This window comes from Hyperolius riggenbachi, chromosome 8 (assembly GCF_040937935.1).
Source record: "Hyperolius riggenbachi isolate aHypRig1 chromosome 8, aHypRig1.pri, whole genome shotgun sequence".
Classification (NCBI taxonomy): domain Eukaryota; kingdom Metazoa; phylum Chordata; class Amphibia; order Anura; family Hyperoliidae; genus Hyperolius; species Hyperolius riggenbachi.
The window spans coordinates 93,314,780-93,331,693 of NC_090653.1; the positions used below are offsets into that span (position 1 = coordinate 93,314,780).

The 16,914-nt window shown below is 43.7% G+C and overlaps 1 protein-coding gene across 2 annotated transcripts in view; it reads right to left on the reverse strand.

Annotated features, from left to right (window-relative positions):
• Positions 1-2,787: 2,787 nt before the first annotated feature.
• The window catches only part of P2RY10 (P2Y receptor family member 10), a 31,823-nt gene continuing 17,696 nt past the window's right edge, over positions 2,788-16,914 (reverse strand). For both annotated transcript variants that reach the window (XM_068249553.1, XM_068249554.1), the window contains exons 2-3: positions 14,038-14,094; positions 2,788-3,855 (exon numbers count right to left, since the gene is read on the reverse strand). In XM_068249553.1, the coding sequence (XP_068105654.1) occupies positions 2,845-3,813 (969 nt within the window). In that variant the 5' untranslated portion in view covers positions 3,814-3,855; positions 14,038-14,094 and the 3' untranslated portion in view covers positions 2,788-2,844. The remainder of the gene's footprint in view (positions 3,856-14,037; positions 14,095-16,914) is intronic.

Below are 16,914 nucleotides of genomic sequence, written 5' to 3' on the forward strand. Positions count from 1 at the left end.
CAAAATTGGTCCTAGCACACACATTGATAGTGTTGCGGAGTCACTGCTATTGTTTGTTTCTTTTTGCCAATAGCATCCACTTAACCTCAGAAATATGCTGTTCACAAGATGTTTCATTCTGACTATGGCAACAATGGGCAGAGAGCTACTCAAGCAGCCACAAACTACTGGACTGAGTCACTAAACAACATTAAAATTGTTGGGCGCTGTCACTTTACCACCGTCTGCGTAAGCAAGATTTCAATGCACACATAGTGTTTTTCCTTTTTTTGTGCTGTATTAAACTGTTAACCCCTGCCCACCCCCATTAACCCCTTGTGTCATCTGCACCTAGCCTTATTAAGGGCTTTTTTACCATTGCAAATAATGAACGCACTGCAATGAAATTGCAGTTTTTCCAAAATTGAACTCACATGTTCCATGCATATCTATGCAATTTCCACCCATTTTGAATCCTATGCCCTATTTGTGGGTGTTTAAAGTGAACACAAGGTGAGAGGGATATGGAGGCTTTCATATTCATTTCTTTTCTAAACAATACCAGTTGCCTTGGCAGCCCTGCTGATCTATTTGGCTGCAGAAGTGTCTGAATTACACCAAAAAACAAGAATGCAGCTGATCTTGTCAGATCTGACAATAATGTCATACCCTCTGATCTGCTGCATGCTTGTTCAGGCTCTATGGCTAAAAGTATTACAGGCAGATGATCATCAGGAAAGCCAGGCAACAGGTATTGCTTAACCATCTTAGCGGTATGGACGAGCTCAGCTCGTCCATCACCGCCGGAGGCTGGCGCTCAGGCCCTGCTGGGCCGATGTTGATGAAATAAAAAGCAGCACACGCAGCCGGCACTTTGCCAGCCGCGTGTGCTACCTGATCGCCGCCGCAGCGCGGCAATCCGCCGCGTGCAGTGGCAAAAGAGGGTCCCCCCAGCCGCCCGAGCCCTGCGCAGCCGGAACAAATAGTTCTGGCCAGCGCTAAGGGCTGGATCTGAGGCGGCTGACGTCAGGACGTCGGCTGACGTCCATGACGTCACTCCGCTCAAGGAAGGCTGCTCATTGCAGCCTTCCTTGTTACTTCTGGTTGCCGGAGGCAATCAGAAGAATGCGTCGGGAGCGCCCTCTAGTGGGCTTTTATGCAGCCAACTTTCAGTTGGCTGCATGAAATAGCTTTTTTTAATAAAAAAAAAACCGCTCCCGCAGCCGCCCTGGCGATCTTAATAGAACGCCAGGGTGGTTAAAAGGAAATAAATATGGTAGCCACCATATCCCTCTCATTTCAGGTTCACTTTAAACCTGACAGGATGTTGGATTTACAGACCTCCCACCGCTATAGCTCCCACCACTATTGTGCGCACCTGACGCTAGAGATTCAGCTTTCATTTGGCAGCTGACATCTCCTGGCACTGATCAGGAGCTGTGCCAATTGGCTCCTGATCATGTGATCACTAGTGATTGTAGTGATTGTAGGCACAGAGGGAGAATGGCTCTTACCTCTCCTCCTTCATCCTAATGATTGTCACTCTGCTTACCATGGCATCCAGCATCACACTGCCTCTAGTATCGGGTACCATCTTGATGAAGCCCCCTGCCCCCATCCCCCCATTAGTGTTTTAACCCATTAACCCCCTGTTCTTCTTTAGTTAAAAATATATAAATATTTTTTTAGTAGATTCTATCTCTGTGTTGATCAATTTATCTATTAATCCTACTGATTTATTAAACAATAGAATTAAATGTAGCTATCTATACTGGGGAGGGGGGGGGGCTGTACTACTACCTAAAACTGGGGGCACATCTGGCCACCTATAGTGGGGAATGGGGGACCTATATAATACTGGGCTGGGAACACATCTGCCAACCTATACTGGGTGGGGGAGACATAACTAATACTGGGGGCACATCTGGCTACCTATTCTGCTTGGGGTACATACCTAAAACTAGGGTCACATCTGGCTACCTATACTGGGGGGTGTACCTATCTAATACTAGGGTCACATCTGGCTATCCATACTGGGTGGGGGAGCTACCTACCTAATACTAGGGTCACATCAGGCTACCCATACTAGGTGGGGAGCTACCTAATACTAGGGTCACATCTAGCTGCCTATACTGGGGGGAGGGGGGCTACATAATAGTGGGCCAGGCACAATTTGGGGGAAGGTGGGAAGGGCACGTTTTAGAATCTCTGCCTCTGGTGCTGGAAAACCTTGTTCCGGCCCGGGTCAAAATTGTCCTGAAACACCTCCCCTTTAAATTCCCCCCCCCCCCCCCCAGTGGCGTAGCTAAGGAGCTGTGGGCCCTGATGCAGGTTTTACATGGGGCCCCCCAAACACTCTATACATAACAATTGATACGGGGCACCAAAATCTGCCAATGGCAACTACAGTGTCAGAGGTGCAAGAAGGGGATGGGGAACAGTTTGTTAATGATTACCACCATTCAAAGTATCTACAGTATAAAAGTGATTATAATGAGCACAGGACCAATAGAGAGCTAATACTGTAGTTGAGGGAGGGCCCTTCGAGGCCCCTCTGGCCCAAGGGCCCCGATACGGTCGCAACCTCTGCAACCCCTATTGCTACGCCCCTGCCCCCCCCCCCCCCCCATACACATCACTTAAATGTATTTAGTAAAGAAAAAGTTATTGCTGTATCAATAGCAACACAGCTGAAATGTCAGGTACTTAAAGGAAAACATTTCAGGAACCTTAAGGAATAAAATCCCTAGATTTTGCCTCATTTTAGACAGACTTCATAATAGAATAAACACACAGACACTTCAACAATACAATTTTGTTGTCGTTTATGTCAAGAGGCCAATAAATGAAGAGTGTCTTATCATGTCAGGGTGACATAGAAGAAACACTTTCTCTGCTTGTAAGACGCATACGGATCACAGACGACCCATGTTTAACCATCTCATTTTGGAATTCTGATGCTATAAAGAAATACAGGATCGGGTTCAGGCAGCAATTAAAACTGGCTAGACAAAGTGAAATGGGGTGAAAATCCATAATGATCTTCTGAGCGACACAGTTCTGGATGGCTTGTGAACCGACCAGTACGTAGAAGAAGAAACTAATATGGTACGGGGTAAAGCAAATGATAAATACAAAGGCACACATCATGACCATCCACAGAGCCTTCCTCTTTCCTTTTTCCTTTATACCCTCTAAGGAATTTATTTTGAGTTGTGTTCGAGTCTTTACAGTGCTGTAAGTAATAACAGTCAAAGGAATTATAAAGCCAGACAGTTCTGCGGCAATAAGCATGCCAACGGTGGTGCCACCAGTCATTTTTGAAGTGCCAAGGTCAGCAAAACAACTTGTGGAGTTTGTCATTCCAGAACTCCTGTAGATAGGGAATGCCAGGCATGCACTGCCAACCACAATCCATACGCATACGCTGATGGCAACATCATACCTCCTTTTCCAGTCCTTGGCTTTGAAAGGATTGGCGGTGAAGACGTATCTCTGGACGCTGATGAGCGTTAGAAAGATGATACTGGCGTACATGTTCAGATACTTGAGATAAAAACACAATAAGCATAAAAACCGTCCAAAAGGCCAGGTGTGATTTATGTAGTAATAAATCCGCAACGGCAGTGACAATACATGGGCGAGGTCAGCCGAAGCCAAATTGATCATGAAAATAATGGCTTTGCTCTTCTTGTTGATATAATTTCGGAGAACCCATACGGCAATGCTGTTGGCGAGCAGACCAGGTATGAAGATGACGGTGTAGGTGATGGCATACAGGGTATGTTGGAAGTCAGGTGGTTTGCTACAGTTTGATAGGTTTTCACTTGCCATTTTCGTTTCTTGCCTTAGGAGGTCGTGTGAAATCCTGAATGTCTGCATGAAAGATAACAATGGCTTAGGCTGAGTAAGATTACCAAGCTATACTAAGTTTAAAAAGTTGTGCTTTTCACTGATAGTATGACCCTGGCTAATGCTGGGTACACACGTTGCGATTTCCCGCTCGATCCGCGGGATTGATCGATTATTTCCAACATGTTCGATGAGGTTTTGATCGATACAGCCGTCGATTTTGCATACTTAACATGCAAAATCGACAGCTGTATCAATCAAAACCCGATCGAACATGTCAGAAATAATCGATTGATCCTGCGGATCGAGTGGGAAATCGCAACGTGTGTACCCAGCATAATGCTTGGCTCACACATACAAAGGTGTCCAGTTTTTGACAGTTGGCATCAGTTTTGTATGTGTTTCTATGGGTGTGTTCACACATAAAAGGTGTACATTCCTGGGCCAGTCAGATAAAACTGATAGAAAACTGATGCGTAACTGACAGGACTGACTGGACCAAACCGGAAATGTGCAGGTTTATGTCTGAACCAAGCCTAAGGCCCCATTCACACTAGAGCGTTTTGCCTTGATTTCGGCAAGCGTAATGAAACCCTATGGGCAAAAACGCCAAATGCGTAGCCTGCACCATTTTCAGGCGACTTCCCGGCGATCGCGTTTCAGTGCTATAGAAGCGCTAAACGCGATTGCCACAAAATCGCTGCACTGTTCAGTGATTTTTCCGCATGAAATCGCGGAAAAATCACTCCTGCAAAAACGTTTTCAAAAAGCAGGTTTGAATAGAGCCTAAAGGTGGCCACACACCATACAACTTTTAAATATCTTTACAAGTTAAGAATTGCAATCATTTTTTCTGAATTATGACAGTCACTGCGCTCTTGACATCAGAAAACAGGCATCCACCTTGCCCCCCTATATGAAACCACTCACCAGCAGTTGTGGTCTGCAGACAGACCAATCAGCGCTTTCGGGGTGTATGGCCCCCCGTTGCCTCCCTGGCTCTGCTGCCTCTGGCGTAGTCCGTAATTGATGCGGATCCGTAGTGGTCTCTTGGTCCGGCGTGGTGTCAGCTTGTTGAAAGGAAAAAAGAACACACAGGAAGACCCGCTTCCAATAGTGTGATTCCGTTTATTTAAAAAAAGCAAGGTATATAAAAATAAGTCACTAAGGGGCACTGAGCGATACACTAGATGGTAGATGGAGTCACCTTCTGTGTGGCCACCAGGTACTAGTGAACTCCTCTCCGTGCCGCTACCGTGCGCCCCGTGGAATTAAAAAACTTGCTAGGTACGCCAGGATCTATCGCACCGCTGTAGTCACTGTCTCCAGCGTCTATGCGTGCCTGCGTACTAGCTTGCGTAATACGTCACTCCGTTGGCTCCGCCCTACGCGTTTCGTTGCGTAGCAACTCATCAGGGGCTATCACGGAGTGACGTGTATGCCTCCATTTATTGCCTGTCAGGCCGCCATCCAGGAAGTGACTCCTCCCTTACAAATTGAGATAAAACAATACGTGATTCATTGGACTAATAGTATAAAAAGTAATACATGACATCTCATATGTACTGGGGATAGAGTCCCCTGCCTACAAAATAAGCTCATATTTAGCGCAGCATTACCAATGATTATGGCAATATTAGCAAATAATTTCAACACTTTAAAAAAATTCATCAGACGTAATCATTATTCACACAGTCAGTTCATGTTATCCCTAGTGATTGTTAGGACACATATGTACACATACGAGTGCAAGTCATCCAACATATAGGTCCCAAAAAGGTCATGATTATAACTGTTATTTAACATTCACAGAGATCAATGGCATTGATCATCAGATCAATGATTATAACGCTATTACTACCAGACCTGTGTCTCCAAGTTAGTACATATAGATATATAATAGCTCTGAAGGTCCTCATATGGGTCCTTTGAGTGACCAATTGACACCATTACCCGATGTGGGGTGCAGGTTGATACCTCCCCCACATGTACTGTATATTGGCCAGGCTAGTTATGATCCTGTGGTGGGTGACAGCCAAGTGTTGGCATCCACAACGCATCATCCGCACAGATCGATGCATCTAAGGGTCCCCCACCGCATAATTAGCATAACCCCACCTACATTCACCTCTAACCATAATGTTATTACTTACATTGGTATCACTGTATGAATGTTTAGAACAATGTCGGATATGGGGCAAGGGCCAGAGATTATAGGATAGACATGCTGAAGGAATTATGAGTTGTTTAGAAAACAATTAAGATCTATGTCGATGTTAAGCCCAGAGGGTTCAAGAGTGTCCAACTCATAGATATTTTTTGTTTCCAATTTAGAAAGTTACCGGATTTTGTTACAGCCTCTCCATGAGGGCTGCAATTTCTCCAGGCCGACCATACTCATATTTTTCAGTTTACATGAACCATTACCTACAAAATGTCTTGGTACACTATGGTTAGTGTGTCCCTTTTCAATCTTGTAGTAATGTTCTCCCAGACGTTCTTTCAACTCCCTACTGGTGCGCCCTATGTATTGTTTACCACATTGACAGGTCAGGCAATATACCACGAACTTGGTAGTACAGGTAATGAATCCTCTTACCCCGAACTCCCGGCCATTTGCAGTCGATATGACTGGCTTATAAATGGCAAATTAGGAAAAAGGTCAAAGCCCAGGAAGAGTCCGCCAGGGCTGCCCAGGCCAATTTACCTAACCAGCAACCTATAGATCCCCAACAACCAAGGGCACAGGCAATCAGCCTACCCACTGGCACCATCCCCAAAAGAGGTAGAGGTGGCTACATACCCAGGGGTAGGGGGAGAGGGAGTCCATACCATAAACCACTCCCCACTTGGAGGGACCCACAGCCACAGAGGCCAAGGGGTGGGGGTCCAAGGGGTGGTCACCCCCATGCTCCAACTTATTATAGACCGTATGAGCCTGTGGGGAGACCGTTACCCATATCTAATAGATATGACCCAATTAGAGATCAAAATGATCAGGAATCATCATCTTCTTTTTTATGGGAACCGCCCAAACCCAGATACAAACCTTGGGAAGAGGAAGACCTGAGCATGTATCAATCTCCAAGGAGACAGATCAAACGAGGCGCAGAAGAGGGTGCAGAGGAGGGGGAGGAAAAAAGAAGGAGACAATAACCCCTGATGGCATCTTCAATATCAGTGGTGTTAGGCTTGATAACAAAGAATTACACTTGCTGAGTAAAGGCCTCAAGCATGCCCCTAATAATAAAATGAGTAAGTTTGATACATACATTGATCTCAACAAATTTGTCAGAAAACTTAATATTAAAAAATATTTTTTGGGCAAGGATAATGGGATAGCTCGTAGGACCCCATTGGATCCATTCAGGCACACTAATCTCAAAAATAACTCGACCTTTAACCCCGCAGGTGCGCCTGTGGGCAGCACAGTGGAGACATTCAAGAGAATGGTATGTAAAGATCTACATGAACTTAAAACGAAATACCCAGACCAATCTGTCAGTAAGATAAAGAAGACTATCCAAGAGAAGCAACTGGTAGTAAGACCAGCTGACAAGGGCGGGGGGGGGGGGGGGGGTAGTTATCATGACCAACACGCAATATGACAACGAGTTGAGTAAACTGGTAGGAGACTCGACCACTTACAAACAACTGACTGGGGATCCCACAAAGATCTATCTAGGTGAGTTAAGGGAGCTTCTGAAACAAGGTCTTAGTGAAGGGTTGGTTAATGACTATGAATTTGACTACCTAATTCCCTCGGCCCCTAGAATACCGGTAATCTATCAAGTACCTAAAGTCCATAAAGATCCAGTGTGCCCACCAGGCAGACCAATCATTAGCGGTATGGGGTCGGTGACTCATCGATTGGGTCAGTACCTGGATGACATGCTGCAGCCAGCTGTGGCGCTTGTGCCACATCTTTTGAGGGACACAAGGCATGCCTTGCAGGTATTTGACAAGATCAAAATTGAACCCCATATGTTGCTGGTGACGGCAGATGTGGCGTCACTTTATACAAATATACCACATGGACCTGGGGTGGAAGCATCCAGAATATATCTGGCCCGCACTGGCATGATTGACAGACAGATAGAGTTCATAATACAATTACTGGAATTCGCCCTGAGAAGTAACTACTTCTGGTATAGAGATCACTTTTATGTGCAGATCAGGGGATGTGCCATGGGGGCGGGGTTTGCCCCGAGCTTTGCTAACCTGTTCATGGCGGTGTGGGAGGAGAGGGTCCTGCTACACCCCGCCTTCATGGCCGTTGTCACCTGGGCCAGGTACATAGATGACCTGATTTTGGTCTGGAATAATACTGAACAGGAATTAAGAGATTTTATGACCATACTAAATAACAACGATCTCAACATACAGCTCACAATGGAGGTCAGTGACACCAAAGTGCACTTCTTGGATCTTGAAGTGCATAAGGGCATATCCAAAATTTGGACGCGCACGTTTTTCAAGACGACGGACCGTAACGGTTTCATCGGGGTAGATAGTTGCCATCACCCTAATTGGGTCAAAGCGGTCCCCAAAGGACAGTTCCTTAGGATGAGGAGAAACTGTTCCCATCACAAAGATTTTTTGGAACAGTCTGATATATTGAAACAGCGTTTTGTACAAAAGGGATATGATCCGACCTACATTGATGAGCAACTTAACCAGGTAGCTATGATTGATAGACATCAAACCTTTGTCAAAACCTCTAAGGATAGAGATATGAACTCTTTACCATTCATAACAGGCTTTAGCCAACAGTATCGAGAATTAGAAAAAATTGTCAAACGACATTGGAGTATACTTAAAGCGGATGCACAGCTGGGTTCCATGTTGCCCACTAAACCACAATTTATTTATAGAAGGGCCAACAATTTGAAGTCTTACCTGGACCCCAGCTGTGTTAATCCACCTAAAAGACCTAAAAACCCTTGGCAACAAAATGGCTTTTACCCCTGTAGAACATGTAGATTGTGCCAAGCAGGAGTCACCAAAAAGACCTCATCGGTCATATCGACTGCAAATGGCCGGGAGTTCGGGGTAAGAGGATTCATTACCTGTACTACCAAGTTCGTGGTATATTGCCTGACCTGTCAATGTGGTAAACAATACATAGGGCGCACCAGTAGGGAGTTGAAAGAACGTCTGGGAGAACATTACTACAAGATTGAAAAGGGACACACTAACCATAGTGTACCAAGACATTTTGTAGGTAATGGTTCATGTAAACTGAAAAATATGAGTATGGTCGGCCTGGAGAAATTGCAGCCCTCATGGAGAGGCTGTAACAAAATCCGGGAACTTTCTAAATTGGAAACAAAAAATATCTATGAGTTGGACACTCTTGAACCCTCTGGGCTTAACATCGACATAGATCTAAATTGTTTTCTAAACAACTCATAATTCCTTCAGCATGTCTATCCTATAATCTCTGGCCCTTGCCCCATATCCGACATTGTTCTAAACATTCATACAGTGATACCAATGTAAGTAATAACATTATGGTTAGAGGTGAATGTAGGTGGGGTTATGCTAATTATGCGGTGGGGGACCCTTAGATGCATCGATCTGTGCGGATGATGCGTTGTGGATGCCAACACTTGGCTGTCACCCACCACAGGATCATAACTAGCCTGGCCAATATACAGTACATGTGGGGGAGGTATCAACCTGCACCCCACATCGGGTAATGGTGTCAATTGGTCACTCAAGGGACCCATATGAGGACCTTCAGAGCTATTATATATCTATATGTACTAACTTGGAGACACAGGTCTGGTAGTAATAGCGTTATAATCATTGATCTGATGATCAATGCCATTGATCTCTGTGAATGTTAAATAACAGTTATAATCATGACCTTTTTGGGACCTATATGTTGGATGACTTGCACTCGTATGTGTACATATGTGTCCTAACAATCACTAGGGATAACATGAACTGACTGTGTGAATAATGATTACGTCTGATGAATTTTTTTAAAGTGTACTGAAATTATTTGCTAATATTGCCATAATCATTGGTAATGCTGCGCTAAATATGAGCTTATTTTGTAGGCAGGGGACTCTATCCCCAGTACATATGAGATGTCATGTATTACTTTTTATACTATTAGTCCAATGAATCACGTATTGTTTTATCTCAATTTGTAAGGGAGGAGTCACTTCCTGGATGGCGGCCTGACAGGCAATAAATGGAGGCATACATATCACTCCGTGATAGCCCCTGATGAGTTGCTACGCAACGAAACGCGTAGGGCAGAGCCAACGGAGTGACGTATTACGCAAGCTAGTACGCAGGCACGCATAGACGCTGGAGACAGTGACTACAGCGGTGCGATAGATCCTGGCGTACCTAGCAAGTTTTTTAATTCCACGGGGCGCACGGTAGCGGCACGGAGAGGAATTCACTAGTACCTGGTGGCCACACAGAAGGTGACTCCATCTACCATCTAGTGTATCGCTCAGTGCCCCTTAGTGACTTATTTTTATATACCTTGCTTTTTTTAAATAAACGGAATCACACTATTGGAAGCGGGTCTTCCTGTGTGTTCTTTTTTCCTTTCAACAAGCTGACACCACGCCGGACCAAGAGACCACTACGGATCCGCATCAATTACGGACTACGCCAGAGGCAGCAGAGCCAGGGAGGCGACGGGGGGCCATACACCCCGAAAGCGCTGATTGGTCTGTCTGCAGACCACAACTGCTGGTGAGTGGTTTCATATAGGGGGGCAAGGTGGATGCCTGTTTTCTGATGTCAAGAGCGCAGTGACTGTCATATATCTATTGTTTATACTGGCACAACCCAGAAACTGAACTGCAGCACTTGGATTTTACTGTTATTTGAACTTTGTGCGATACAATAATACACCACTGCTTTAACAGTGGTGTTTCTGAGGAACGAGCGCTAATCTTGTATTTTTGCATTTTTTCTGATTGATTGTAACATTTTAAGAATCTGACCAATGTACCACACACATATGTTCAATTTTTCCCCAATCATTTTTGCTTCAGTGTCTCTTTAAGCTGTGCTGCTTTAGCAGTGCAGCTTAATGAATCAACCCCAATGATCCATCATTACTTTCAGGGTGCTCAGGTGATAACTAGGTATCACTTAAAGCCAACATCCTAGCAATAAATCAGTTGTAATGAATGAAAGGTTATTAACCACTTCACCACTGAGGAGTTTTTCCCCTGGAGCACCAAAGCAATTTTCACTTTTCAGCGCTCCTCCCTTTCTCTCCCCAATAATTTTATCACTACTCATCACAGCAAAATGATCTATATCTTTTTTCTTTTGCCACCATTTAGGCTTTCTTTGGGTGGTACATTATGCTAAAAATATTTTATTCTAAATGCATTTTAATAGGAATAATAAGAAAAAAATTGAAAAAGATTCATTATTTCTCAGTTTTTGATCAGTATAGTTTTAAAATAAAATGTTCTACTATGGATAAAAGCCACACATTTTATTTGCCCATTTGTCCCGGTTATTGCAATGTTTTACATTTTTCCCTAGTACAATGTATGGCGCCAATATTTTATTTGGAGATAAAGGTGCATTTTTTTAAGTTTTGCCTTCATCACTAATTTAAAGCCCTCTATTTTCAAAAATAACACTAATATACCCTCTTGACATACATATATAAAAAAGTTCCGTCCCTGAGGTAACTATTTATGTATATTTTTTAAATTGCCTTTTTTCTGCAAAATATTTATTTGGGTAATTATGGGAGAGTGTGGGAGACAAGGAGTTAATTTTTTGTAGGTCTTTTTATTGAAATACATGTATGTAGGTGACATTTTACTATTTTACCACAAGATGTCCTCACTCATTCTTTTCTTGTTAGCATACTATTGTTATGGAAACAGGAAATAATACATGAACGGGTAACTTTTTTTTTTTTTGCAATGATTGCAGCCAGGGTCAGACTGGGACACTGGGGGCCCACCAAAGAAATTTCAACCTGGGGCCCACACATCCCATTATTGCAGTGAAAAAAGGGCGTGACCATGCACCGGAAGGTGGGCGTGGTCATGATGTATTATGGACAGGGCCAAATGTACATCTTAGCAGAATTGTAATTCAGAGACACTGCTGCCCAGCAAAACTTTGCATAGAGTCCCCTCCTTCAATATAAAGTAATGTCCTACTTTGCAGAGGTTGCGACCGCAGAGGTTGCCGAGGTTGCGACTGCATCGGGGCCCTTGGGCCAAAGGGGCCCCGAAGGGCACTCCCTCAACTACAGTATTACCTCTCTATTGGTCCTGTGCTCATAATAATCACTTCTATAGATACTTTGAACAGTGGTAATCATTAACAAGCTGCTCCCTATCCCCTTCTTGCACCTCTGACACTGTAGTTGCCATTGGCAGGTTTTGGTGCGTCATATCAATTGTTATATATAGACTGCTTGGGGGCCCCATTGTAAAATTTGCATCGAGGCCTACAGCTCCTTAGCTACGCCACTGCTCTCAGCATGAGTGATTACAACACGGAGAATGGCTAAAGAAAGTAGTTCCACCTCTGCTTCAATGTCACTTACAAAATTTTATTAAAGGTATATCACACTTTGCATGTTGCTTCTGTATCAATTTAAAATCATAAAACACGCTGCTAGTTGTCTATAGCACAGCCGGCTGGGCTCATGCACTCAGCACTATCACACCTCTGCCACACGTGGGATCCCATCAAACACAATTCTACTCTAATAAAGGGCTTCAGATCTTCCCAACTAGAGTCCTGGGTTCCCCCCAGTAATTTGTGGATTAACTTCTTTAAGTTCAAGTCAGATGACTTAAAGGTATCAAGTGAGGAGGCTCACGCTGCGGCCTAGCACATGCCAGCCTGTCCTCCCTGCAGGAGCCCCTATGTTAGTCCGGCGCCGGACAGATCCTGGGGCTGTTCACAAGAGGGGATGAGAGACTGACCAGACCCCGGCTGTGAGCTAATGCTGGCACACACACATCAGCTGACTACCACCAGGGGAGGCCACATTGGCAGCACTATCTCTGGGACTCTGCACGTGATGAAGGTTCCTGAATGCTGTGCAAGGGACTAGCGACTGATGGCTGAAAACCATAGAATGGAGTGGTGAGAGCCTCTGTTGAGGCAGACAGCTCGCTGTTAACATTTATGACTGCCATATTGTTGCTGAACATGGGTCAGTGCATGCGGAACTGTAATAGAAGTGGCATTTGATACCTTTAAGTCATCTGACTTGACTTTAAAGAAGTTAATGTATAGCTGTGCTATAGACAACTAGCAGCGTGTTTTATGATTTTAAATTGATACAGAAGCAACATGCAAAGTGTGATATACCTTTAATAAAGTTTTGTAAGTGACATTGAAGCAGAGGTGGAACTACTTTCTTTAGCCATATCCATATCTGTCCACCTTGTGCTCCCCCAGTTATCTGGGGTGTCACACAGCCATCGCTAGTGAGTTCCATGTATGTATTTGATTTTTTTTACAACACTGAGAAGAGAATTTTGTGCTGCAGGCAGCAATTGGAGCTCTGTCAGACAAGGAGGGGGCCCACCAGAGACCTGGAGGCGGGGCCCACCGAGGGAAAAAACTGTACTACTGTGGCCCAGTCCAACCCTGATTGCAGCTTCTCATTGAAGCCGTCGATCATTGATAAGGTGGCTTAGATCAATGAATGGGAACTGGGTTCGCATTCACTGATCTCCCTACTACCGGTGGCGGCTTGAAAAAGTGCGGGAACGTGCGCACGAGTGAGCGGGAGCACGGACAGCAGAGGTCGCGGCGGAGATGTGTACATCTAAGCCCCAATCGCTGAGATGAAGTCTGCCGTGTACTGTATGCGGTCGCACAAGTGGTTAATACATCACTGCCATACTACTGCCTGCTTTTGTTTATACCATTTTGTTTTACTATTAGCGTTAACAGTGTGAGAATTGTTGTAATCTAATGCAAAAGTTGACATATACATCTTTACCATTTGTTTGGCAAGAGGTAAATACAGTGGCTCACAGTTTACTGTTATGTCAAGACGTTTGATCTCATAAGATAAAAGTGCGGCTTTGCTATTTCCTCTCAATTTCCTGCATGCAAAGTAACCCTAATTACATGGATGCAAACTAGGTAAACCGGGGAACACTCCCTTCTGTTAAAGTGAAACACACATATCAGTTTAACAGTGTAAAAGTGATGCAAGTACAATTTTACCTTGTCATGATCTCATACTGGTAGTTTCCACTGCGAAGCTTTGCAGGGTCACATATACTGTAAAATAAAGTTTAAATATAACAAAATGACAACTTGGTAAATAAATAAAAATACCTAAAAATATTGATGGGTGTAATTATGCATTTGGGTTGAATATATTCTCCATTACCATATACTTAGAGATTTTTTTTTACCACCAATACATTAGATTATTGAGATCAGCCTATAATCTGGGGACGACACATTGAGGGCCTGTTTCCACTTGCGCAGAAACGAATCCGCAGAGTTTCCCCGCAGGCAAATCACGGGGGGAAACTCTGCCATAGGGCGTAATGGAGCCGCCGGCCTAATCGCTTGCGCTAGCGATTCGGACGGCTTTTCCATCCGAATCTGTGCGCATCGCATAGCCGTGCATGGCACGGTTTATGGAATTCGTCAGCGTAACCGCGGATCCGGAAGTGCCGAGATGCGTCTCGCAGACGGCTGCAGTGGAAACGGGCCCTGAGTCATATTCAGGAAAACGTGGTAAAATTGTCATGTGTGTGCAGGCAATTTTATGAGTACTTACATAGCTTAACCCGAATGATGTGCACAGTGTGCACGTTGCCAGTATAATGTATGTTACATCAAATGTGTAACATACTTAGTACAGCGCCATGGAATATGTTGGCGCTTTATAAATCGATAATAGTAATAATAACAATAATAATACTTATACTAGCAACATTCATGTGCTACACCATTTGTGCAACACATGCTATATATTTTGATTAATTACTGGTAAAATTGACATGTGCTGCCAGTACATGGCAATTTATTGCAGTTTTGTGTATATGCCATTGGTCAATGCAGTGGCATAGCTTAGGAGCTCTGGGCCCCAGTGTGAGTTTTGTGTGGGACCCCCCAAGCACTCTATACATAACAATTGATATGTAGCGCCAAAACCTGCCAAAGACTGCCACAGTATTAGAGTAGTAAGTAGGGGATGGGGAACAGTTTGTTAATGATTACTACTATTAAAAACATCTATAGAAGTGATTATTACCAGCACAGGACCAATAGAGAGCTAATACTGCGGTTGAGGGAGGGTCCCCTAGTGGGTCCCTGTGGCCCAAGCACCCCAATGCGGCCGCGACTCGCAACCTCTGAATACCCTATTGCTACACCACTGGGTCACTGGTCTTTCAGTACTGTTGTGCAGCCTCAAATTGTTTGCTGTAAAGCATATAAAGGAAAAAAAAGACCACATTTAAAGCCCCACTACAAACACCTAGGGCCTGTTTCCACTGCACGCAGATTTGATGTAGATTGGATGCAGAATGGATGCAGAAAAACTGACTCCAATGAATGCCTATGGGCCTGCTTCCACTAAATGCAGTTTTTCTGATGCAGATTTTCCCATAGGCATTCATTGGGGTAGGTTTTTCTGCATCCATTCTGCATCCAATCTGCATGCAGTGGAAACAGGCCCTTATACTATATTCCGCTAGAGCTGTGTAGTAAAGCTGCTTAGATTTTGGTCAACTGACAGTAAATAACTTTGAGGCTGGGAGCACACTAAGCGGTGCAGAAAACCATGCGTTTTCTACACTGTTTTTTTAATTTTTTTGGTGCATTTTGGTATGTGTTTGTATTCTGCATTTGCATCTTTCATGCATATTTTCAATATTTTTCCTTTATCAAGTAAAATATGTTATACTTTTTTCTAAAAAAAAAAAAAAAAAAAAAAAAAACATGAAAAACACATTTAAAAACAGTCCTCTGCAGCGTTTTTTGTGTTGCAGATTTCATATGTTGTTACAGTAAAAGCTGTTACTGCACAGGTGCTGTAACAAAAATGCCTGGAAAACCGCTTTGATCTAGTGTTTTTCAGAGCGATTTTCCACTCTCCTATACTTTAACAATGAGGCAGAAACACCTCAAAAATCTTAAAAAAAATCTGCAGCCCCCGAGTTTGCGTTTGTGGAAAAAACGACCCGCTCTGATGTTCACTTTCCTTAGCCAATCGGGTTTCCTCCTGCAAGCGTTTTAAAAAACACTCCAGAACTGCTCTGGTGTGCACCAGTCCTCAAACAAAGAAAAAGTACTATGCAGGATGTCTACCAACTCAGGTTTTCCATCTCACCTATTTAAACCTTGCACATTCAAAAAATATATCATAGGGAGCGCAGGAAAATTGATATTATGATAATTTATTCTGGTTTACCATCTAGTGTGACACTGTGGGCTGATACTAGTTTATGTAGCTAGTTTGTAGCTATACTTGTAGCTACCATAATATAGAAACGAATAACATCCTGAAGGTGACATACTGTATCAATATTAAACAGCAATGCTAAAATCTGTAGTGCAACAGCATAATGAAATATAGTTAGTATCATCAATACACTTTTCACTTACAAAAAAAGGGGATTTTGTTAACTGCAATTCTCAAAATACTCACTCCCAAGAATCACTGTCAGTTAGGCAGATGTGTTATGCTAGTCCTCCAACACTCATTCTAAGAAAGGATATGACTACTTTTTGGATATTGTGAGAATGAACTCTCCTGGGGACATTTTCACTAACAACTGGTAAATCTTACATCTGCGTACACACACAACATTCACATTGCTGGTATAACCCATTGCACACTATGTACATAAAGTGCATGACACCAGCAGCATGTTGGTGCATGGCTACCAACTGTCCCTCTTTCTTCCTTATTCTTCCTTCTATGTAAATATACTGTATGTACTTGTGTTTGACTATAACTTTATTCCCATCAATTTGATATATTTCTTGTCTTCAAATCAGGGAATTTGAAGATATGTAACACCATGGGCATCCGCAGAAAATTTTCCAGGGGGGGGGGGGGGGTTGGGGAAAAAAGGTGGG